Below are 25,501 nucleotides of genomic sequence, written 5' to 3'. Positions count from 1 at the left end.
AATATTTACAACTTACTTAAAAGAACAAAAGTTCCTTAAAAGCAACTTTCACGGGTAACAATCAAAAGTTATTGATACTGTAGGAAACAAGCAAAACTGCATATTCAACCCTTTGATAGCAAACAATTGAAATTTTTTAGAAAAGGAACAAAACATTAAAATGTCTCAAGCTTATAGATGATAGAAGCACATGGTCAAAACCAGATGAATACAAAAACCTTTACATGAGAAAATTTTCACCCACAATGTAATCAGCTGCTGCAAAATGATAATAACTATAGCCTTTTCTCTATTATTAATTCTAGAGAAGCCTGCGTGTGTTTCACAAATGCTTCACTAATAAGAAACCAAACTGCGAGAAGAACCTGGAAAGAACCCAGGAATTGTCAATATTTTCTTGATCACAAGGGTATAGAGATTTGACTCCTCAAGTATGAGAGACTCACTTTAGAGAGAGGAAATTAAGTAAACTTCAATTGTTGTAAAAAAAACTAAAAGTCATATTCTAAAGATTACTTACTTTTCTCCAAAGTGAAATTACTCACTTTAGAAGAGTCAAATCCACCAACATAAACTAGTAATTATTAATCCATACCTTCCAATTTAACAAGTACTTGTACGATGGGAACAGCAATAGCAGGTGTTATATAGCTGGAGTGTAGAAAATAGGGAAGGGGTAGAAAAATGAAACTGATAAGTATTCAAAAATACCAAGTTCTGTAAGCAACAAAAAAAGTTTGAATGATGAATCCCAAGTACACCTCACAATTACAGAATAAAACCTTTAAATAAAAACACAAGTTCAGTAGCTACAAGGTTACCTGAAAATTCTGAAACTTATGGTAGCCCAAAGTGCTCCAGATGAAAAGCTAGAGAACTAAGGGCCTGGAGAAAGGCCTGTAAAATCACAAAATTACCAAAACTCAGAATTTGAAGCAATAATGGTAATAACAACAACGAGATCTTCACTAGGAAATAACAAACCTTTATCGGTTTACTTCAAACAAAGTGCACCATATTCACTGACCAAAATTCATCTCTGAGTATCTGCATATAGCATAACCAGACATTCATTATTAAATATCTAATACACAAACAGGATGTGCGTTCCCATGGCCATGTCCACAACAATAATAATTAAAATTTAAAATGGTTTTACAATCCAACTTGCCTTCGGGGTTTATTCTGCCTTTGTCCAAACTCTTCACTTGCAAGCTCTACAGACAGACGAATAAAAAATGATAATGTTAGTAACCAAGGGCAATTGATAGAGTATAAGAGGAAATGGAACATGAAAATATTTACCAGATTTCTGAGGTGGCTTCAATTCATTATTAGCTTTGTTAACATTATGGTCCTTGCTGCACAGGTTGGATAACAACAGAAAATAATAAATCAAGCCTCGAGCAATAGGATTTAGGAACATTGGAAAGGAAATGGTGGTAAGTACTATGTGATATGAAAATATCCTAATGCTACAAAACTTGGCCAACCTTGAGGTACCCATTGCAGAGGCCTGTCCAGATTGGTGACTGCTTGCACCATCAACAGCAAGGTATGGGTATGTAGCCCCTAAAGCTCCTGCAGTACCAGCCAAGACTGGTAGCCTAAACCAAAGGAGGATGGAAATATTATTATGGGATCCAATAGAGAGGGAACAAAAAGGAATCAAAATGTTTTTCCATTTTAAGTAAAAAAGGAACTATTTAACACAAATGAGCGAGATGTTCTTGTGATCCCCTTCTAAAATATCTGCTATCATGATTTGTTGTCATTGATATAGACTGTTCTTATAGAAAAGTAGAGAGATATTAAGACCGTGACAAAAGGCACTAAAACATGTGAATTGCCAATTCCTGAAAACATTACTCAACACGTAAAAATTGGAGATTTACCCATACCATGTCATTTCTGACTTTCCCAATTGAGGCTGAGCAACATATCCAGGGAATGCCATGCCAACAGCAGGAACTCCTATACCCCCAGGATGCTGGCCCCCAAATTGCATGACTGCATTCCATCAAAATCTAGTCAAAATCAGGAAATCCTTAACAGACAAATTAACAGAAAATGATAACTGCTGAGTCTTGTTCAGAAAGGACTAGAAGCAAACTAAAAGAAAAATGGGTGTTAATACCAGAGTATGTTTCCATTTTAACAATAAATAGAAGAATTACTTAATTTTCTACACGGCACACATAGCTCTATAACTTACAACTAATTTCACATGAGAAATAAGAAATTGCATTCCAACATCAGATGTTTTAATAATAAATAATAGGTTGATTTCCACAAGGACAGTAATGTTGGTACAAACCCGGCAAGAAGGCAGGGAAGTTTGGATCTCCATGGCTAACACCCACATTTCCAGCGGTGCCTATTACTTGTGCCCCACCATAAACAAAAGCTCCCCTTCCTGCGCCATGTGAACCTCCTCTCCCCTTCCCAACCAAAGCCCCTTTGCCTTTACCTGATTCTGACCCTGAATCCAATTCTCCAGAATCATGTGAATTAATTGGAATGGATGTTTTGGAGGGGGGAGACAGTGGAGACCCACTGCCAGGTCTTTGGCCCAACTGTGGGGCAGTAGGTTGCACAGAAGTTGAATTCCTACCCGGAACAGTGCTTGTCTGAATAGCCTGGAATTCTGATGGAGAAACTTTATTAGAACGCTGAAAATTTGTCTGTACTGGGATTGATACTCCCCTCCCAGACCCAGAAGCCCTTGGGTGAGGAGATTGAGAAGCATCGACAACAGAAGATCCAGGTCGTGCCATACGGACATTGTTCGAAGGCTTTCCAACAGATTGAGGGGTGGATTCATTAATATACAACTTTGACATGCTGATGGAATCAACAACATTCTTTCCCTGAATCGGAGCATTCTTTTGTTGAACTGGAAAACCCTCATCCACGACAACAGGACCAACATTCCTTCTACCACCACCGGTTTGCACCTCCCTTTTTTGTGCCAAATTAATATCATTGCTGGAAGAGCCTGATGGGTAATATGGTGGGGAAGCTGAATTCAAATTTGATGCGAGCATTTGATTTTTAGCAGGCACAGTGTCAGATTCTGCATGGGAAGATCGTGTCGAAGTCCTCTCCAAACTAACATTTGAATTTCTCACACGAGATTTCCCAGATCTAGGAAAACAAAATAATTTGTATCAGAATGCCTCTTGAGGCTATAGGTCTCCAGTTTCCTGCAAATTTTATAAAATGAAGCTTGTACTTACTGTTTATTTTGCACTTGGGGAGATGGACCATTGAATTTGTTGCTACGTTCATACCTTTGGGGGCCTCTCCCTCTCACAACACTCTTAGGTGTCTGATTTTGATCGCTGCTGCTATCATATCCTTTCTTACTTCCTCGTACGTACCCTCTATAATCAGTGCCTCGACCATTACCACGACCACGATAATTACCCTTAGAAGGTCTCCTCTAAATTTTAGACAAAAAGCATTAGAAGGAGCGCTAGAAAAATCACAATAGAACCAACAGATATGATTGACCACAAAGCACTTTAAAGATCACTACCTCCTCATAATGCTTTTCGTGCAAAATTTGCTCAAATTTATCATGACCCCATTTCTTGTCATCTTTGGATTCCCACAGTCTCCTTCCTCCACCATGTATCCATCTACGAGGGAGATAAAAAAACAAGACATCAATTGCCAAGTAGAGTAAAATTGTTGAATTTTGTATGAACTATTTTAAAAAACACATCTAAGGTGAGACTAGAGAATAGAGTATCCATCATCAGTGTATCAAAATTAAACACGAGAAAAGACAATGCATTCTGACTAATTCGAAAACATTTTCTTTGACATAGATCACTAGAAAAAGTAATGCACAAGCCGAGTAGGACCACACAGGGTGACAAAGCTCAATATCCAGGACTAAAACTCGAGACCATTATTAAGCTGAAACTACCATACAACAGTGGTCCTAGCAAGCTCAACCACGAAATTCCAAGTTAAGTATTAATGAATCATTACATTGTATGCACATATTCCACGAGGTTATGTTTGGCATAATGAAAATAATTAGAAGTAAACATCACATACCTGTTGCGGGTACCAGCATTGTCCCGAAATCGATCATCGTGCATGTAAAAAGCTCCGGCTGTGGGCACCGCAAATGGATCAGACTCCTTTTTCTCCTCGGAATGGTCCTCAGCAGAATCTTCCAAAGGGGGTCTGACATCATAATCATCAGATTCCTTAGCCACAACCACTGGACCCTCAGCCTCAACCCCCCAACTTGCACCCTTCTCCTCGTACATTTCTTCAACTTCTTCTTCTTCTTCTTCTTCTTCTTGCAATTCTTCTTCTCCTTCTTCAACATCATCACCATCATTAGCATAATCTTCAACACCTCCTTCATCATCTATGTCATCTTCAGAACGAACCTCTACTCTACCAACTTCCCTCTTATCAGTGACTTCTTCTCCTTCGGCTTCTTCTTCGTCATCGCTTGCTTCGCGCCTCCGCATTGTTAACGGTCTCTTTGCCTCTTCGGGATCACTATCATACTCAACGTTGTTTTCTTCAACCGGGGTAGCCATTAACACCAAAAGAGCAACACCCGATAAACCCCGACCAAAACCTAGAATTTTCCGAACAGAAACCCCCCACAAAGCGAAACCTTACAAAATCACAAATTTCAACAAATACCAAACGCCAAAACCCGAAAGTGGTCAAATAAGTAATCAAATCCGAAATTTCCCCCTCAATAATCGAAACCCTACATGAGAAGTTTCTTCAGTGAAATCGAAAAAGCCCAAAAATTGAGAGATTATGAGAATAGATAAACGGCAAGGGCAAGTGTGAATCTAAGAAAGTTGAAGCGGAAAAGGAGTGAATTGTTGGGTTGCGTGGTGTTCTGAGAAAACGTAGAAGGATTGAAGGATTTGAGTGTGAGCAAAAAGATTTGTAGAGAGAAGTGAGGAGTTAAAAACTAAAAATAGGTGACACTGTTAAGAAGAATGAATTATCTGATGATTTTTTTGGGGAACACTGCCTTTATTTCAGATTTGGAATCTCAAGAACCCTCAACTTCTGCACTGAGATCATCAAAATATAAAATAAGATCAAGGTTGAAAAAATTGGAGTAATCCAAGTGCTGAACTATAGAGAAGAAGACACGTTACAATTCATCAGTTGTTTTATGATTTGAAAAAGATTATAATAGTCTCCTCCAGCTTTATATACAGTTTAACATTCATTCAAATGTTAATAATCACAAATTTTAATTTAAAATTTAAAAAACATTAGATTAGATAGGATTATTCCTACATATTAATTTTGTTGATAGGATTTTATTTTGACTTGTAACTAAAAGATTGTTTTTTTTTTCAATAACTGAAAGCGCACATATGTTTGTTTTTTTTATGAAATTAAAAAATAATAAAATTTTTATTATATTTTATTTGTTTTACCGTAAATATATTTTATTTATTTTGTAGATTATTTTTAAATAAAAAATGGTTAAATTTAAAAAAAATAGTTAAAATTAAAAATATTCAAAAAATAAAATTAGAAAACAAATTTTAACATGAAAAATAGAAATTCATATTATATATATATATATAATTGTCTTTTCATGTGATATTTCTTCTTTTTGTGTATAAAAAACAATTAGATATTATGCATGAAAAGCGAAACTTGTGAATATATCATTGGACAATCAATAATGAAAAACACATAGTTAAAAAATCTAAGCAAAGATTAAATAAAAGGAGATTTATCTGGTATATGTTAATTCAAATAGATAGTGACATGCAATTGACAAATTCATTTTAAGTTGACACTTGGACAAATGCATTTTAAGTTGATACTCAGCCAAATACATCTAAGGATGTTTGTAAATAAAGCCTTCTTAATCATTAACTTTAAAATAAGAGATTTATATGGCTATGATCTATTTTAATTTTACTTGTCAAAAGTTTACTCTATCCTCAGTTACTGTCATAAGTATAAAAATATGAAAGTAAAAGAAGAGAAACCATTATATCTGCATTGTTAAGCCAAGAGGAGAGGACTTAGAATGTGAGTACAAATGCTATATAATTTAATAGTTTAACATTGGAATATCTCGAAAACATTTTAGGTGTCAAAATGTGAGTACAAATGCTATATAATTAATAGTTTTTTTTAATTAATAGTTTTTTCTTAATTACCCTCTTTAAGTGTATGAGAAAGGCTATATAATTATGAACCTTCATCTCATCTATGAAATCTATGTATTTTTATATAAATGCTAGATTTTACAAATTATTTAATTAAAAATATGAACCTTTAATGTTATCCAATTTAAACATCAACTACAACCATTATAATATACTTTAGTCAAGCGAAAAAATTGTCCAGAGAGTAAAAGGTGAAGGCAAATAAATCTAATACAAAAATTAAAATAGAAAATAGACATCTGAAAGAGATATTCATAATTGTATTTAACGCAATAGTAGACAAACTTGCGAAGTATAAGTTTGTACTGATTTTTTAAAGTGGACCTCTTGCATGAGATGAGACAGTGCTGTTGTTTCTTTGAAAAGTTTAAGATGAAAAATAAAATATACCTAGTAGTCGTTGTTATCTTGACCTCATCATCCCTTGCACAACAAAAAGTTTACAGGAAACGTTTAGCATGGATTATACCACGATTGCTCAAGCAACAAAATGTTACAAAATCCCAAGCCAAATTGCCGTACAAAATTATGGAAAAATTGGTGATGTGTTCTGAGATTTGGTCACCGTCTACTGAAAATGGACATACTTTTATAACTTCCTCTCTATTTCCCAAAATATACAGCCTAGTTGTAATAAAGTGTATGGTACATTGAAAAGAACAAAAAGAGAATTGCAGGTACTCAGGTGATAGTAATGATGGTAAAAGCAGCTAGTTGTCAAAATGGGAGTTAGAATAGGCACTTGAGAAGCAATCACCCGAGATAAAGCTTCAATTTTGGCGCGGCTCCAACCCAATGCTTTTAGACTTTCGGGCTCCATTATTTTTACCTTACTCTTCGTCTGCCTCATTACCGTTGATGAGGATTGCACCATCCGTAGAATCGGCATCCACTACAACTGCCTCCTCTTGGCTTCCTTCCTCTCCATTTTGTTCCTCACGCTCATCTGGATAGTGCTCTTCCCCATTATGTTCAGTCAACTGGGACATAAGAACATAAAAACAGCATAAACACACTAACACCACTGACAATCCAATTGGGGTTATTAGGCTATACTTTCTGTAGCAGCACAAGGATACTATATCATTTTAGGAGAAAATGTTGAGAACTTATGTACGGTGTTAGCTATACTATTTATTTTACCTCGTGGATAGAGTCCCCATTCTCAAGAGGTTGATCCTCTTCTTCTACCTGCATGTTTCTGAAAGCTTCAACAAGGGTGATATGTGATTTATCAGCCTGGTTCACATACTCTGATGCAGGAGGGTAAACGCCTCTACAAAGAAAACAATTAATTAGTACAAAACATCTGGCAGAAGTTTAGCACACCATACAGAGTAATACATAAATGACCAAAGTTACAAGATACTTGTAAAAAAAGTATGCATTTCCCCGCTGACCTTGTTTCTGCAGCTTTAGATTCAACAGCAAGTGCAACTTGCCAATCATCAAACAAATTAGGATACTCCTCAGGATCAGCCAATGATTCTGCCGCTTTTGAATTAACCTGTGCACATTATCGAATAGATATAAGAATTTGTATTTTTAATCCACATGTACCCTGTCAATATGATAAGAATCCCAGGACAGGGAAATGGACTGTGAACAGAAATTCCTACCTAATATCAAGAGAACAGCATAAATTTCAGACTGTTCAGTTATAACTAAATCTGATATATATAACAAATTACCTTACTGAGATCTTTTCTCCAAATTGCCACTATCTCTGGGACCTTGCTTGGGAGATAGGATCGAGCCATTAAAGCAGCCTCTGGAATACGATTGCTGTCAAAAGTATAACACAGCTACATCAAACGGCAGTCTACCTTAACCCTTTCTCTCTCGGTACAGTAATATCATAAACAAGAGATTACAACCGTAAAATATTACCTTTCCACCAACAATTGAAGACAGTCCTCAAGTTTACCCAACGTGAATAAACAAAGGAATGCAACATTATTTTTCCCTTGCTCTTTAGCAAGAGTTGCGAGTTTTGATATTCCTTCAGCATCCCCTAAAGAAGAATATAGCAGCAATAATCCACTCAAATCCATTGCGTATTTTAAACACTCTTCAGCCATTTCTAACTGCAAGAACAAATAATACAGTGAGCTGCATAAGAACAAGAAAGATACCAAATACCAATCAATATCAAGTGTCCAGAATTATTATCAATTACAACAAGAATAGAATAAATATTCAACTTCCTAATCATGCATCAGAATCAGCACTGAGTTCTGGGACAATTGGAACTTTTGAAGGAGATGAAATGGAGTGTTCATAATGGATTGCTTTTGGATTGAGTAATAAATAATGATGCTCTATTTTGTGGAAGTTTTAATGAAGCAATGGAAGAGTGACATTATTAATTGGGATCCTAGGATCTCTTCAAATTTGATAAATTCCTTCTTTTATCCCATTGTAATGTTTTCCATCACAGAAAGATCATTTCTAAAAACAATTAGATGATGAAAAACTCATAAAACATAGGCATGTCTGATTTCTGTTAAACAACATATGAATAGTTTCATTATTTTGACTAAGTGATTGCTGAATTTCCCACAAGTGGACTATAAAAGCTTGGTTGATTCCTCTTACCACAGTCACCGTAAAATGCAAGAGGAAGATAACGCTTAGATTGGGGTGAGGAGGATAAGCAAAACCAGAGCCATGTGTGACTTGTTTCAAATGGTTAGTGAAGATGAGACTTTAATCCAAACTCAAGAGGATGTGCAATACTCGGAACATTGTTAGAAAAAGAACTGAAGCAAGTCAAGCAACATGATACCCACAAGCCAAAGTGACAAGCAAGATATTGATGCATAATATAGGACCCGAAAAATGAGAAACACTAGTAAACCTAGCCCTATCCCCTTTTGTTGAGAAAGTGCCGTGTGTGAACCAGTGGCAGAAAATCTGGGGTCAAATTGAAAAACAACCATTTGCGCTAAAAAATATTAAGGAACAGCTGGATTGGAACAGCATCCCAAACACATAATCAATATGTTTTTTCTAAGAAAATGGTCCCCGCATATCCATCTAAGCACATAGTAAGACTCTACAAGTATTGGTGTAATGTAAAATAACATACTATAACGACGCTGTTAATTCTGGAGAATTTGGGCTTCATAGTTTGGCACTAATCAAAATTTCTGAATCCTCTTAAGCATGGTTTTATTGAGCACTATATTTAGGAATGTAATTCAGCCAAACGTTAAAGAAACCCTAGAAACTCATTTGATAAAGAAAAACACCTTTCCAGTAGACATAGCTAATTCTCCCAATTGCTTCCATTTAGACTCACTCTGCACTTCGGTGGCTATACCCTGCAAAAGAATAATGAAAATATAACCCCATAAGTTAGACTCATGCACATGAGAAATGCAAAAAAACTCGAAACCCAAGTTTTATACTCGCAGGAAAATATGAACTTGTGCACTTACCTTGGCAACCTCTAATCTTCCAAGCTGAATGGCTAGATCAAACCTGTAGTCAGGATCAGTAGCTACCTCAAGAGCATCCTCTATCATTCCTCGTGATTCTAGGAAACGAGCCACACTAGTGAAGGAAACAAATAAACAATTGCAATTAGCGTGTATGTCACATCTGAACATCAAAAAACTGTAGTCTATTCTAAGTCAAGGACAGCAGAAAAAAATGCAGTATATATTCATATAATTATATATTAATTTCTTAAAGAAAGCAAGCAGTGATAAATAATGAACAAGCAAGAAGACTACAGTGAGTCCAAAATGACATCAAAGAAGCCAAGTAAAGTATCATCATTAACAAGCGCACAAAAAACTTGAACATGAGAGTGTCAGATTATTCACTCCAATTTTAAGCTGGATGGTATTTTTACTCATGGAATCATACCAGAACCTTAATTGCAAAAAACAAAAAAGGGCATGTAGTGCATGAAAATTATTGGCATTGTGTTAATTGTTTTTGGTAAGTAATTTTCCATAATTTTATAACACAATGCCATACAAAAAGAAAAGCTTTTCACAAAAACATATCAAACATAATTTCTAAATAATGAAAGCAAAAGTCATTTTGTAACAAAGTAACAAGAAATAACTACTACCTGTTATGATGTTCTTTAGGAATTGATGGTAGAATTTCATTGGCTCTTTCCAAGTCACCACGCATGACAAGTGTCTTGTACTCAATCAAGCTTAAAAGTAGTGTGTATCCCATAACACTGAGTAAAATAGACAAAAGAAGAAAAAATCAGGATTTCGCATTGAGTGGTTTTGAATGATGCAAACCATTGATTCACTTACTTGAACTCCTTGTCTATCAAATAGACCCTACTCTGGCTGGCAAGATATCCCAACAAGTACATAGGACGGTCCAAATGAAACATTGTAGTTACCTAAATTCATAATGAAATGCATCATCAGGAATTGTAGGATCCTTGTTCAATAAATATACATACAATAAGAGATTCATCAAGACAAAGAAAAATATTACAGCAAGTTCAAAAAATAAATATGCATTTTTGTAATCTAAAAGGGAAAAGAAATAATACCTCACCACCAACACAATAGTTAAGCCTCCAAGAAGAATTGTTGTAGATAAAGCAATCCCCAACCCAGATCCCGGTCCTGATGCGTTCACTCATTTCATGTAGGAGCTCAAAGGCATCTTCAACACCTTGCTCATCCGCAGGGCTTCCACTATCTAAATATGATGCAACAACATCACGCTGCGGCAAAGGAAGTTAAAATGTTTACCACACTTCACCAGTAAAGTGCCATTAGATATTCATTTAACCAAAACATAGGAAAAAACAACAACTTCACATAGAAACTCAACAATTGTAAAAAATGGATCAAGTTTGTAGAATCCTCACATTGTACTTCAAGATGTAGAATGACGTATCACTAGCAATTGTCACTAGATCACCACTGTCAGCCCAGTAGAGGTTCTGACACAACAAAATTTAACAAAATTAACAAGACATAGAAAGAAAGAAATAAAAGCAGAAAGCTGATGCCACCTCATGGAAGCACTTACTTTAACATTAACATCAATACGACGAATCAACCTGCATTCAGCCCAATCATAAAAGCAGATGAAATCATTTGAGCACATTGCCAATACAGTGCCTCCAAATATTCGTTCAGCTGAAAAAGTTGGTCGGATACTCTTCTTTTCCTGAAATATACAAATTTTGTCCCCAATTAAAACTTTATTAGACAACAAATTTCATTTGGAAGACATCCTAAATGATGGGAGAATTTTTGTGTGAACCAAATTAGGCAACTAAAATAAAAATCAATAATCTCTTATTACTAGCAGCAATGGAAGCACTTTTCCCATATGTTAGTCAGATGCAATGGTCAAGGAAAATTAGCTGATACCATAGTTTTATTACATGGTCCCTTTTGTAACAGTAAATCATAGGCAGAAACCAGTTTGCCCATCCTTTTAACAAATTATTTAGAATTTGGTGGTCATCACTTTTGTGCTATTCGGATAAAGAATAAAAAGAAAGAGTAGAGAAAAGTGAAGCACAACCTGGAAATTTTTGCTGAAAATTTTGACCTTCGACGTACTTTCTCTTACAGCGTACTCCCCATCTGAAGACCAAGCAAACTCCAAGGCAGAACCAAATGATCTATTTCTCCATGCCAAAGCAGTGTATATAATGTATTCCCCATCTCCACAAACAACAACAAACCTCCCATTTGGATTGTGCCTTAGACTCTGAATATAAAAGTAAACCAATGGTCAGACACCAATGAACATGCATGAAAAATTAAATTAGTGGTGATAAGTAAACCTTATGGGGCAGACTATTACTTTGAAGCTCACTTCTTTGAGAAGGGATTGAATACAGGAAAAGAATAGTCTGTGATACCAACTAGTTGATACACAATAAAACCTATATTTATTTAAATAAATACTCATTGATACACAGATTACATAAACAGATGATGGGCAAAAGAACCACGGAGATGATGACCAATTCAATCCGATAAAACAATGGCAAGCTTTATGCTTACAAATACAATACCGAGGAAAAAAAAATCAATCAGAATTAAAAAAAATGTAAGAAAAAAGGCATGAATCACCATAATAAAAAGTCAGAACCAGAATTGATATACCAAAACGTCTGAATTGCTAAATAATGTAACACACTTGCTGCTTGTATCCTTTAAGAGTTGCCTAATGTGAGCATAATCGATAAAAGTAGACAAGAATGAAAAACAATGAGACTTAATATCAAAGAAAAGGAATGCTCACTCACTTGTGGATAGAGATCACAGGTGCCCAACTCCTTAACAGCCAACGGTAACCTTTCTCCATCAGCAATCTAAAATACATGGTACTAGTGTCACTAAAGCAAGTTTCAACTTTTCTCTCACGTATTATATGGACAAAAAAGGTTAAAAAGAGCCCAAACCTCCACATCTGCTCCTACACTCCTTATATTGACAGTTTGAATTTCATTGTGCTTAGCCCAAATTATTTTTCCACTGTTATCCATGCTGGCTACTGGTTCTTCTCGACCAAGTTTGACCATAATAGTACCTTCATCATAGCCTATCACAACCCTTCAAAGAAAGATTTTTGTAATTTAGATAATGTCATGACAAATGATCACGAGAAGAAAAAAGTAAAAAAAAGTTCTGCATTTAGTTAAAGCAAACGAGATCCATGACACAAGGAGAGAAAGAAGTTTGCTAATCAGTAATCTAATCAGGAGTGAGTATTTCATTATTGAGGTTGAAATAGACACTATTATCCTACACCTCCACTCAATGATTCATGGTCATGTAGATATGAGACTTAGTAATTACTTTCACAATTTAATCCAAAAAACTCACCGACGTGAACCCTTCAGGTATCCAACAGCCCAAACTCTTTCAAGGCCATAGTTCAATGTGTTCTCCAGCCTGCAGATTATACCACCATTAAACTTTAAAAATAACTGGAACCTATCCATAAACTCATATATACTTCAAACTAATCTTGGTATAAAATCTTCAAACAGTGTAACATGGAGCAAGGTCACAATATATATATATATATATATATAAGAATCAAGCACCACAATACACTCTTCCCGACCAAATATCTAAATTCTCAAATGAACATCAAATTTAGGCATTCAAGTAATTAAAAAATGGGTGAAGCAACAGGTGGAAAACAATATCATAATTTTTTAAAAAGAAGTCATGATTTCATTCTGTGATAAAAAAAATAAACCAAAATCAAATTATTCAAGTTCCTATGATAGAGTGACGTTGACAAAAATGGCAAGAACAATGCACAAAATTAAATAGCAAAAAATAAAACTCCCAACTCAGTAATCTGTTAAAAACATAAAATTACCTATAAGTTGTTGAATGCCAAATGCGCACTGTGCCATCCTCAGATCCAGTAATGATTATAGGTAGTTCAGGATGAAAGCATACAGCAGATACATTGTGTGTGTGACCTTCTAGAGTCTGGACACAACTTTTGGTTTGATAATCCCATACCTGTTTTAAAGGTTTTATTGCCATGATAATTCCTATCCATATATACTTATTGGAAAACAAATTAAACGGGAGATGACAAAGAAGAAACACAAAATAGAAAACAAACCTTGGCAGTGTGATCATCAGAACCAGTAATTAGATAAGGTTTGTCACCACCAGTAAAGTAATCAACACAATTCACTCCTTTTTGATGGGCATCCAGTGTAAAATTGGGGTCAGGGGAGCCAAGATTCCAAATCTGCAAGTGAAGATAGCAGTATTAATGCATTACTTTTTAATATTTACAATAGGTGTATGGAAATAAACAAAGAAAATGGACGAAACAACTAGCAAGAAGAACACATGTATACCTTTATGGTGCGATCAAGAGATGCACTAGCAAAGGTGTTTGTGTCTTTAGGATTAAATGTCACTTGCATGACATAATGAGAATGTCCCTCAAATATCTGGGTACAGATCCAACCCTTTTCCCAATCCCAAAGCTTTATGAGCATATCATCAGATGATGACAACACATAAGGAAGGGTAGGATGAACCGCAACACACCTAATGTAATCTGTATGTGCCTCAAATACTTTAACTTTGTCCATTGTGTTGTAATTATATACACGAATAAACATATCATCTGCCCCTGCCACAACCCACTGTCTGCGAGCAATAAACTTAGCTGACCTAACTGCAAAAATCAAGTTGTATATGAGAGACCCGCATATAAAAAGAGAACGAAATAAAATGAATCAAGAGGAAGATATACAAACAACAAAACAGACTAAAAAATTCACACACCTGGTAACTCAGTAACCTCAAAAGACTTTGCCATGGTCTGAAATAAAAAGATAAAAAATTAAACTAATTGCACAGACAAATCTCCAAAGAAATTAATGAGGAATATCTATTTGAATAAAGTGTAGCGAAAATTACAAATATATGAACAGGTGGTAGAGGTTGTCTTTTATTAATACCAACCTAAAAATTTATAAATACAGTGAAGAGAGGCCATGAAGTCATCATAGAATACGCAAGAAGGATATGTTCATTCAATATTAGCAGAACACAAACCAAATACACGACACAGAATATACAAAACTAAGTACAGGAGCATTTTTCTTCTTGGTTTTCCCTCATATTTCAAAAAAAAAAAGACTATAATTCTTCAAAATCATTGATGATATTTTTTTTTTGGGTAAAGAGGAGGAGAAAAAAGCCATAGTTAATGCGGATAATAAATCTACAAAAGCGCTCACATCATCAGATAGCTCAACTATCAACAGTGAAAGGACATCAATAATGTCCAAAAGGGAGGAAATGCACCAAAAATAGCCATCCCTTATATGGGATATTTAGACTATCAATTTCTGTAAAGTAGGAGTACCTATTAGCATTTCATCAACATTTTTATTATTACAAAGGATGTCTATGACCTGGTGCAGATAAGGAAACAATAGGCTAAAGTGGAAGCAACTCAATCTGGTTGGGATTTGAAAGCTAAACTGCTAAAGTTTAATTTTTCTATGGTCTGTTTGGGTAAAACACCTTAATTAAACACTTTTCTATAAGCTCTTGTCGCACAATAATAGGCATGAATTAACTATACAATTATTTGAAACAAACAATCAAAAACTTTATTTAAGAAGCTTCGCCAAAAAGTAATGAAAATTATAGAAGCTCAAAACTGTTCCCGAGCATGGTAGCTTAAGATATATAATCCTAATATTTTAGTAGAACACCAACATTTTCTGAACATTGCTGTCAAACAATATATAATCATAAAGTAGTTTTTTAACAAAAGGAATAAATTATGCAACTGCTTTGAATTTTGAAGAAGACATAATAAATAGATCATTTACTTGTGGATCAGCATATCACTGTACATAAGCACCATGCAAAAGATGGTGTGTCTGACTCAGGTGCCAACATGCACGAATTAACATTATATTTCTCAATACAAAATAAAAACCAAATAGAAAGATCTACAAACCTGAGATTGGTAGTTCCAGATACAGACAGTTCCAGAGTATAAACTTGCCAGAATCCTGTATTAATTATAGCAACATCACACAATTCAGTGAAACATCCAAGCATCCACTATTTACCTATCTTTCGAATTTCCACAGTAAAACACATAAGTAACAGTAGTCCCACAAAACAGACATAGCCACTAATAACAAATGCTCACAAACTATCCCTAACTCTGTAGAGATCATGCTTGAGAAAAACCAAATGATGGAGTAGCATCCAGTCATTCGTGATGGTTACCAATCTAGCTACATATCCTAAACTAATTCCAGAGTAAAATTGCAACAACACAACCAAAGACAAGGCATTACCATGGTTCTGTAGGATGTAGATCCACAGACTTCACTCTCTCTGATCTTTGTGCAAGTTTTCGCTGTTCAAATATCACGAGAATACACAAGTTTAAGCAGTCAGGAAGTAATACACTCCGCTACACTCGGTTGCATGGAAGTCTAAATCACAGAAAACCTCTCAACACCAAACTTATCAGACATTCCTCGAAAAATAAACCTCAATACGAAATACAAAGAGAAGAGTACCTTAATTTCGAGTCGGAGAGGCTGCAAAAGCAGGCAAAAAACAAAGAAACAAATAAAAAAGAGTCAATGCACAATTCCACAATAGATCCCGGAGTAACTGAAATCCTGAGAACTAAATTAGGAGGCTAGCCTTTGAAGTCTCGGATATACAATCAATTGAAATTCAAATAGGAATAAGAAAACATTAAATCCAAGCGAGTCCGCTCCAGATCTAGGATTGCTGAGAACGAAGGGTTAGGGATAAGAGAGGAAACTCACCATTTTCGAAGATTGATTGCAGGAACTAAGAAGCTTTTATCGCGAGTACTCGTCGGAGATCAAGCCAGATTCGAAGAGACCACTAGATCGAAGATATAGAGAGAGAGACAGAGAAAGAGCGCAAGGTTTGCTTGGCAGTGCAGAGCTAAAGAGTGCAAATATGATGATAGATGGAAAACAAAGGAGAAGGGAACGCCATTTTGCAGTTAACGCGAGGATTTACGAGAATGCCACTGGACTCTGTAGTGTCAAATGGCAAATACGTCGTCGTTCGGTGTGCTGGTAGGGTGTAAGTATCTATCTGCTAAGATACAACGGGACGAAGATGGTAAAATTGACGGCGTGGATCAAATGTACCCATGACTCGTTTTGTTTACTTCTGCAATAAAATTATGGGAATTTCTTGCAAATTAGTGCTTGTGATATTTTAGTCCTTGCAATTTATCTATTTCGTTGAAGTGCAGTGTTGATATTGTAGGTTTTTGGTAAAAAAGTGTAGTGGTGATATTGTAGGTTTTTGGTAAAAAAAATGATATTCTAATTTGTTTAGTATAAGAGACAATAAAACATGTTAATTTATAAATAATGATATTGTAGTATTTTTATTTTCATATTTTTGTTCTAAATTAGATTGATCATAAAATATAGCATCATGTAAATTTTGTTTCCATTCTTTATTGCAATGTGTCAATGGAAGAATTATTCCACACTGCCAAATGTGAACTCCCCTGGTAAGTATTTGGAGAGTCAATTTTTGTACATTTAAAAAAAAATCAAACACGTTAAATTTGAATTTTATTTTTTTAATTTTAGATATTTTATTGAAATAAAATAATTCAAATTTATTCATTTTTTATAAAGGATTTTAATTACTTCCAATACAACATCATTTATAATTTAAAATTATTAGTTGATAATACTTTTCAATTGATACTTGTGTCAACATTGATGTTTTTGTCATTGACAAGATTGAATTTTTTTTCAATTGTATCACTAAGGTTGGTTAGATTTTTTTTAGCCACTTTTTTACTAATGTCTGTTGAAAAATCTCCCAAATTGATTTTTAGCTAAAAATAATAAAATTGGTAAAAAGCTTTCCTAAAAATATATTTTATACATTTGACTCTTAAAAAAAATTGCATATATTTATTAAGGCGTTGAAATTTCAGAATAGTTGTTAAAAATTTATCCCCGTATTGAATGGCATTTACCATGTTCGTATCATTATTAATTTTACACCCGTGATTTGAATAGAAAAAACATGGTAAGCTGTAATTACATGAAATTAATTTTGCCTCTATTCAAATTGACCACAAGTAATAAAAAAGAAATTGCACTAGATGAACAAAATTACACTTAATATCAAACTTGCTTTATACACTCAAATTCACTAATTCTAGCCTTAACAAAGTCTTCCTTTTCACTACTGCTTGGGAATCCACAAAGGAAGAGGCAGAGATAGGCTGACTTGAAAGCAACTAATCATTAATTATTTTTGTTTTGCATACATATATAGAAATTTGTGCAAAAAAAATCAAAGTAAAATGTAATATGTCGCAAGAATGAGGCTTTCATGAGGCATAAACTACGATGTTATATTCCAAAGAAAATTCTGTCCAAATTGACCACTCCCATCCATAATCCTCAAAGAGAAAAAGCTCAAACAGGTAAAATTGATGCTTAGTAACAAAACTTGGGAATCTTGAATCACACCAAGAGTATATAGAGATTTAATACCCTTAATTGATACAATCATATCAATCTCCCATTTCAAAGTAATTTTGTAGACTAATCAAGTTCATGAGTACGCTTAAAATTGGTATCTTACACAAGGACTAACTATCTAGAAGATAATGTGCATTTGTAATAGAAATTGACTGAAGAGAATGTCAAAGGAAAGAGGAAAGGAGAGGGATTAAACCCCTGAGACTACACATAAAGTCAATACAAATAAGTAGGAAATCATATCTCATACATATTTTTTTTCCCACACAAATAATCACTAAAAGAACTACTTGTTCTACAATGTTGTTCAAGAAAAACTCTGATACAACAAAAAAGTGATATAGAAGGGTAAACTTCTTTACATATATTCCTTGTTAATCATATGGAATTTGGATATATGCTGCATCACAGATGAAAGGAATGTCAGCATACATACCAACAAGAGCACACCTTATGCACTCCAAAACAGTAAAGAGATAACCAAATGATACAGCAGTCCAGAAATGCATTCCCATTTTGCCCCAGTAGAGTGATAGTGGCATCCAGCGGCTCACAGTTCCTATAACCTGCAGGGCAATCTCCAATAACATTCCCATCACGACATGAAATCTGAAGAAATGAGGCCATTCTTTTCTCCTCACAATTCCAAGATACGCAACAAAAAAGTATGCCATGAGAAACCAGCTAGGCAGGCTCCCAATTGCCATAAGAAAAGGGTACGTGTAGAATTCAAACAATTCCAAAAATGGGTGAAGATTATATGCCGTCTCAGCATACATCCATGTCTCATGGAGAGGCATAAGGTAAGGTAGGCATGCTAATGATCTCCACCACCATGGCGGTTTTTTGGTCATTGGAGGGTAACGGAAGCTAGTTGGGACATCCTTTGATGCTCTAGGGACCATATTCGACTTGGTCAACTTGGGTAACACAGGGAAAGAGCGAAAGAGAAGATTTTGACCCTCACTTAAACGTAAGCTTGATGCGGCAAACACGTTTGAAAGTGCCATTCCTACCACAGAGATTGTATGAACAATTCAGTTAGAAAATAAAATCATCAAGGAAGCCTATTGCAAAGAGAAGGTAGACTAAAGTGAAACCTGACTAACAAATTTCTAAACATTAAGTGCGTACCCCTAATCAAGTGTTACTTAAAAGTACAACATTTAATAATGATAATGATCCACTAAAGGCCATTGAGACCCTTTTTTCTACCAAATATATTATAAAGTTATGGAGTTCGGATTGACATTACACAGACTGCTATGCAAGAAAAGTTTCTTACCTTTCACTCTAACTACCTAAATAATCTCAAATATGAGTTCCGAGTAAGAAATTTCTAAACATTATATTCACACCTTCAATCAGCTGTTATCTAAAAGAACCACATTTAATCATAATACACCATTGAAGCCCTTTTCCTACAGAACACAATATACTTCTAGAGTAAATAGCGCACACACTAACTGCGTCAGGAGATTTTACGCCGTTATCCAATCACAACTTTATGAGTACTAATTTTGCTAAATTATTACAATAAATACCTTGAAAAACATCCCTATGATGAATTCTGATTGGTTGACAATGTAACAGCCTTTTATACTGTCCGTGCACAGATTTTAAGCTCATACTTTTAAATGTTTTGTCATTTACATATATGGAGGGTCAAATTATATTCTCAGAAGTCATAATAAGCTCAAAAATTCAAAACATGACCAATGGAAAAGTGAACGAGAGAACAGATAAGAACAGCATGCACGAACCTCTTGGAAACGAGGATTTACACTCTAAATTATGTCGCGAAAAGCTTCGGGTGATTGAGGCGGCAACCTTAGCAGACATTCGAGAAGCGCATCGAACGACAGAGCTACTAGGTAAGACATGGTTGCGTGAGCTAGAATTCACAGGGGCACACCCTTGGGATAAAATGCAACCATTTTGTATCATGGTTGATCAACTGATCGAAGAAGGAAAACCACGAAAAATCAAATTAAGATTAAATTAAAAATTAACAGCTGAAAATGGCCACTGAATCGGATAATACATAACTAATTAAAAAATGAAAAAAACAAACACAGCATTATAATCACATCAGTATTTGCTTTGGTTTTCGTTAGGTTTAAGCCAAGAAACAATCCAAGAATCTGAATCACACTGTGAAAGTTGTTTTCAATGAGATTATGCAGCACCTTGTTAGAATAAGACTGGTATCATAGAAAACTAACCTGAGTCCCAGAATCAATTTCCAGCGAGTCCTACTTAGCGACTCCAGTGTTGAGGGAATTTTCGAGGTTCGTGTGTTAGGTTTATCTGCTAGCGTCTCTGCAAATCAGTTTTCACAGAACAAATAGATAAAGAAAGAGAATGTGCTTCGATTGGGCTGGATAATATTTCTAGAGTTCGAAATGCGCCAAGCCCAAACCAAAATAAATTATTTTATTTTATTTTACGTGATACCTTTTTATTTCTGCACCGCACTATTAATAACTACACAACTCCAATAATGTTAAAAGACTGAAATACCCTTCCCTATTGTCAATTACATTACCCCTGACTTCGTTCTTCACAACAAAGAAACAAGAGAGAAATCTTGTTTTAAAACACATTTTTTGTGTTTTAGAAAACCTTTTCTAAAAAATTGATTTAAGAAAATATCATTTATATTTTAGAAAGGTATTTCAAAACATGTATTTTCTTTTGTTCCAAAAATATTATTAAAAAAAATGCAATTATATTTCAAAATTACGAAGATGCATTAGAAAATTGTTTGAAATCTCCTGTCTTCTAGATATAAGATTAATTTAAAATATATATATATATATATATATATATATAAAATATAGTTAAAGAAAATTGTATTGACATAATATATAAGAAAAACTTGGACAAAAGAAAAACCACATGTTAAAACACTTATTTAGGGTCAACGCTAAATAGTTGTACAGTAAAAAATAATTGATAGTGAGGCACAATAATTAAACAATTTTTCCATCCAGATAATTAAATTGCACCATATATAAGGTATCTTTATACACAAAAAGACTGTAATGCAGCACACTCAATAATTAATGCTCCATATACCACTTTCTTCCTCATAATGAATTCAACTTTTTTTATAAATATTCAGCAAAAGAGTATTCAAACAAGATCAATGTCTGGTTTATTGAATAATATAATAAAATTATTGAGACAGTGGTTAACCTAATTAATCATTGTTACTGGGAAACTGATAAAGGAGAAGTGCAGAAGTATATATGTATTAGAACCAAAAGGCATATTCCAAGAATAAACTTCTCCACTTTCCAATTTTCTCAAAGTTTTTGCGTTCCTTCATGTTCATCCACTAGAGAACCTCTCAAACACCCTAACCAATTTCCTATATGATATTTTTAATTGGTTACTCAGCATTAATTTGTATAAGTCTGTGTTTAATTTGTATATTATATATACAATACAAAATCTTGAATAGCTTTTTCTTTCGATATGTCAAATTAAACTTTAAATTCGTTGATATATAGTCGAGGGTTAAATATATTTTTTTCTCGATTTTTAGTGAAATTTGGAATTAGTTTTTGGGTTAAATATGTTTTTAGTATCTTAATTTTAAGTGAATTTTGAAATTAGTCTATTTTGAAATTTTGGACCAATTTAGTTTTTTATCTTTTGAAATAAATGGATTTAGTCATTTTAATCAAATTTTGTTAAGTTTATTTGACATTTAAAGCGCGTTTCATAATAATATTTGACTTAACATTTAAAGCAAAAATGTGTCAAACAGTATAAACAACTCAAATCCAATCCTGAAATATGTACGAAACATCAAACAAACCTAACAAAATTTAATTAAAATGATTAAATTCACGTATTTCGAAAGATGAATGAGTAAATTGTCTATAGTTTCGAAATGAACTAATTTCAATATTTACTGAAAGTTGAATGACCAAAAACATATTTAACCCTTAGTTTTTTTTTTAAAAAAAACTTTGGTCTAATTCGGTTCTCAAACTTTATAAATATGTGAATCTAATCCTTATAACCAAATTATGTTAGGTTTATTTGATGTTTCATACATGTTTTATGATAATATTTGATTTAACATTGAAATAAAAATGTGTCAAATGGTGTAAACAATTTAAATATTATCATGAAATATTCTTCAAACGTCAGATAAACTTAACATAATTTGATTAAAATGATTAAATTCACATATTTTTAAAAATAAATGACTAAATTGGTCAAACGTTTTCGAAAGAAAACTAATTTCAAATTTTAACTAAACTTGAAAGACAAAAACTTATTTAATCTTATAATCAATTATCACAAAAGTATTGTTTTTAAACCTGAAACTTTTGTTACAATCTTGTTTTTAAAAAACTTGTCAAAAAATTCTCAAGAAGAGAACCTTTGAACATGGGTTGAAGAGAAAGGTTTAGTGGTTCTGGTCCACCATTTGTTCTCCTTTTGAATTTGCAACTTATCTGATCCATCAATTGTGGTTGTGGATACCTTATAAATCTTCCTTAACAATTTTTCCTTATAATTTACAATCATTTTCTAAGAAGCAATCAAACATAGCTCCATGTCGCCGCGTACATAACCTTGTCTCTTTTCTCTTCACAATTTTATTTGAGTCACCAAAACAAACAGAATCTACTTCATTTTGCTGGATACTGTTCCATTCAAGTCAAAATATCTACCTTGTTTGGTTATTGGTTTCTTAATTAGAGAACATGATTGAGCTCCGATTTGATTACTCTTTCTGTTCACAAATTGTTGGAAGTCTCACATCGATTAGAGATAAGGTCAATTCATAATATATAAGTGAAGTGCAACCTCATCTTACAAGCCGGTTTTGTGGTGTTGAGTTAGGCTTTAAGCACACATCTAACATGGTATCAGAGTCAAGTTAGAATCTATTATAACAAACTTTCTTGAACATTCTCTTTTACCCGATATCGGGCCACTAACGGACCACCCACTGATTTCTTATCCCATGCATAAGATGTGAGATGCAAACCTCACCTTACAAGAACACATAAAAAATTGAAAATATATACATATATGCGAGCCTTATTTTACAAATATTTTATAAAATTTAGATTTAAAATTTACTTTTTAACTATTTTTATTTTTTCAAGTTTTCAGAGTCATTTCATTAGTAATGATTTTCAGAGAAAAATTTCCCAGTTATTAAAATCAGACAGAATTCAAATCATAGAGGTTTGAAATTTACTAAATATCCAACATAACATGAAAAAAGAGTGAAAAGTTAAGATCTGTGATTGAGATTTTGAAAAAAAAATGCAAAAGAAAATTCACTAAAAGTTGAATGAAGAATATAAATTATTACTGGACTTTGTATAGGATCCTATCATAAAACAGTATAAATGGATTCTTACGAATTTTCTGTGTGGATAGGTATAAATTTTAACTCTTGTTTTGTTCGTGGTTGAAATTTCTCTTCCTTTTCGGTAGGTATCGTGAGTTCCGTAACTCTAAAATTCAATATTCCTCTTCAACATCAATTACAAACTAAAATATTTTTTCTACGTATTTTCATTAAGAAATAAACAATTTATAATTTTTTTATTGTTTTAGACAATACATATATTAAATCATAAATTAAACCTGACATGGATAATTAAAGATTGGGTTGGATGATATTAGAATATTTATGCCAAACAAACTATTATATTGGACAAAAATGATTTCGAATTTAAGCATCTAATAATTTAGACTAGGAAAAAATGGAACCATCCAAATATAAAATTCAGCTCAGAATAAATTAATGAATAATCTAAATAATTAAATTTGTGCCTAATTATGGGTGGGATGAGGATAATAACTTTTATTGTTACCTTTTATTGGTAGTAACAAGTGGGAATATAGATGGCCCTCATTCCATTATCTATTCTTTTAATACGAACTAACTCTATTTTTCTTTTCCATATGAATTTATTTCTAAATATTACTTTCTATTTGTAGTATAAGAAACTTTCAATACAATACGCTTACATTACTGATAAAAATATTTAATTTAGTCAACTTTGTAAATATTATTAATGTATTAGATTACTCTTTTTTTTTTTATATCAGTGATTCGTTTCATATTAATACAACATAATATTCATAATATCTAATAGAGTTGACAAAGAAAAACAAATATAAAATCATAAAATACTTTTTAAATAAAATAAACAAATAATTTATTCTAAAATTAAATGATGGAAATGCGAGCATGTCTGCCTCGTATTTGGTCTGCAAAAAGCGGATCGAATAGGTCTGTTCTGTATAAAAATTGCGGTTTAATTTTTTTGGCATGTCCTATATAATGTTTTATCTGCGAATTTGCTGATCTGTCCACACTTTTCCAACGATCCACATAAAAATTTTATAAAATTTATTTTTATTTAATTAAATTAGTAAAAATAATATTTTCTATAAACTAATTAAGTTATATTCGGATTTTTATAATTTATTATTTGTAAGTATAAACATATTGAAAATATAAATAACTTAAAGTTGGACTAAAATGCGAATGAAAAAGTTACTTATAGATGAATAAGATGGAATGAACAAGGTACCTTTGAAAGCTATTAAGTTTTGGTTTTTTACAAACCAAAACATAAAAATCATTATGTTTTAGTTATTTAAGCAACTCAAATGTAAAAGTTTACAAAAATTACAAAATTATCACAACATTTTTATATACCTCCTTTCCATTAGAATAAAACATATAAATGGATTTTGAAGTCCAAAACTACACCAATGATATAGTCTCATTTTAGCTATAGAATAAATAATGTGTATTAATACTAAGATTAAAGAAAACCTTAAAAAAAGTAGACAAAACACCAAAATTCTACTGTATCATATATAATATATTCTGTTTCATCTTTCTTGTCATATGTGCAGAAAGAATAAGATATGTGAATTAATGGTAGGTCTAAATTTGTTATACCCAATTTAGTCAAAAGATGTTCAGTGAGAGTTCATTCTTACAAAGCAAGCACCCGTTGCCACATCTCAACTTTTCTGCAAATAAATAAAACCAGAAATCATATAGATTTTCAAACTGTTACTTATTGTACTATATGATTTATCAGTATAATTTATCACCGATCCATCAGTCAAATGGTCCAAAAATAAATCGTTTGTCTTTGAATCGTCTGACCGATGGTCTAGCGATAAACCATACAGTCGCTTGTCCTTGGACTGTCTGATCAATTGTTTAATGATAAACTATACAATACACTTATTATATTTAAACGAT

The 25,501-nt window shown here is 33.2% G+C and overlaps 3 protein-coding genes across 3 annotated transcripts; all 3 read right to left on the bottom strand.

Moving 5' to 3' along the window:
* Window positions 1–97: 97 nt before the first annotated feature.
* LOC114166828 (protein MLN51 homolog) lies at window positions 98–5,155 on the bottom strand. The gene is made up of 12 exons (XM_028051679.1): window positions 4,072–5,155; window positions 3,542–3,644; window positions 3,240–3,445; window positions 2,318–3,147; window positions 1,902–2,010; window positions 1,494–1,607; window positions 1,306–1,361; window positions 1,172–1,217; window positions 985–1,047; window positions 822–897; window positions 596–651; window positions 98–365 (listed from the first exon to the last, which is right to left on the bottom strand). The coding sequence occupies exons 1-9, from the start codon at window positions 4,569–4,571 to the stop codon at window positions 1,020–1,022; spliced, it is 1,992 nt and encodes a 663-aa protein (XP_027907480.1). The 5' UTR covers window positions 4,572–5,155; the 3' UTR covers window positions 98–365; window positions 596–651; window positions 822–897; window positions 985–1,019.
* Window positions 5,156–6,597: 1,442 nt separating this feature from the next.
* On the bottom strand, window positions 6,598–16,784 carry LOC114166269 (coatomer subunit beta'-2-like). Its single transcript, XM_028050985.1, has 24 exons — window positions 16,504–16,784; window positions 16,246–16,266; window positions 16,018–16,079; window positions 15,669–15,723; window positions 14,477–14,513; window positions 14,041–14,366; window positions 13,797–13,928; window positions 13,542–13,690; window positions 13,034–13,102; window positions 12,610–12,760; window positions 12,454–12,519; window positions 11,721–11,909; window positions 11,217–11,357; window positions 11,053–11,127; window positions 10,729–10,905; window positions 10,481–10,572; window positions 10,282–10,398; window positions 9,638–9,752; window positions 9,449–9,520; window positions 8,085–8,281; window positions 7,886–7,979; window positions 7,595–7,701; window positions 7,338–7,470; window positions 6,598–7,174 (listed from the first exon to the last, which is right to left on the bottom strand). Exons 1-24 carry the CDS (start codon window positions 16,504–16,506, stop codon window positions 7,025–7,027), a joined length of 2,730 nt encoding a protein of 909 aa, XP_027906786.1. The 5' UTR covers window positions 16,507–16,784; the 3' UTR covers window positions 6,598–7,024.
* Window positions 16,785–18,359: 1,575 nt separating this feature from the next.
* Window positions 18,360–20,592, bottom strand: LOC114166271 (protein TIC 20, chloroplastic-like). Its single transcript, XM_028050988.1, has 3 exons — window positions 20,454–20,592; window positions 19,992–20,185; window positions 18,360–19,240 (listed from the first exon to the last, which is right to left on the bottom strand). Exons 2-3 carry the CDS (start codon window positions 20,173–20,175, stop codon window positions 18,603–18,605), a joined length of 822 nt encoding a protein of 273 aa, XP_027906789.1. The 5' UTR covers window positions 20,176–20,185; window positions 20,454–20,592; the 3' UTR covers window positions 18,360–18,602.
* Window positions 20,593–25,501: the final 4,909 nt, after the last annotated feature.

The sequence above is a fragment of the Vigna unguiculata genome, chromosome 10, assembly GCF_004118075.2.
Source record: "Vigna unguiculata cultivar IT97K-499-35 chromosome 10, ASM411807v1, whole genome shotgun sequence".
In the NCBI taxonomy this organism is placed as follows: Eukaryota; Viridiplantae; Streptophyta; class Magnoliopsida; order Fabales; family Fabaceae; genus Vigna; species Vigna unguiculata.
Note: the sequence above shows the minus strand (reverse complement) of the source record. Positions and strands in the feature narration are given on the sequence as shown.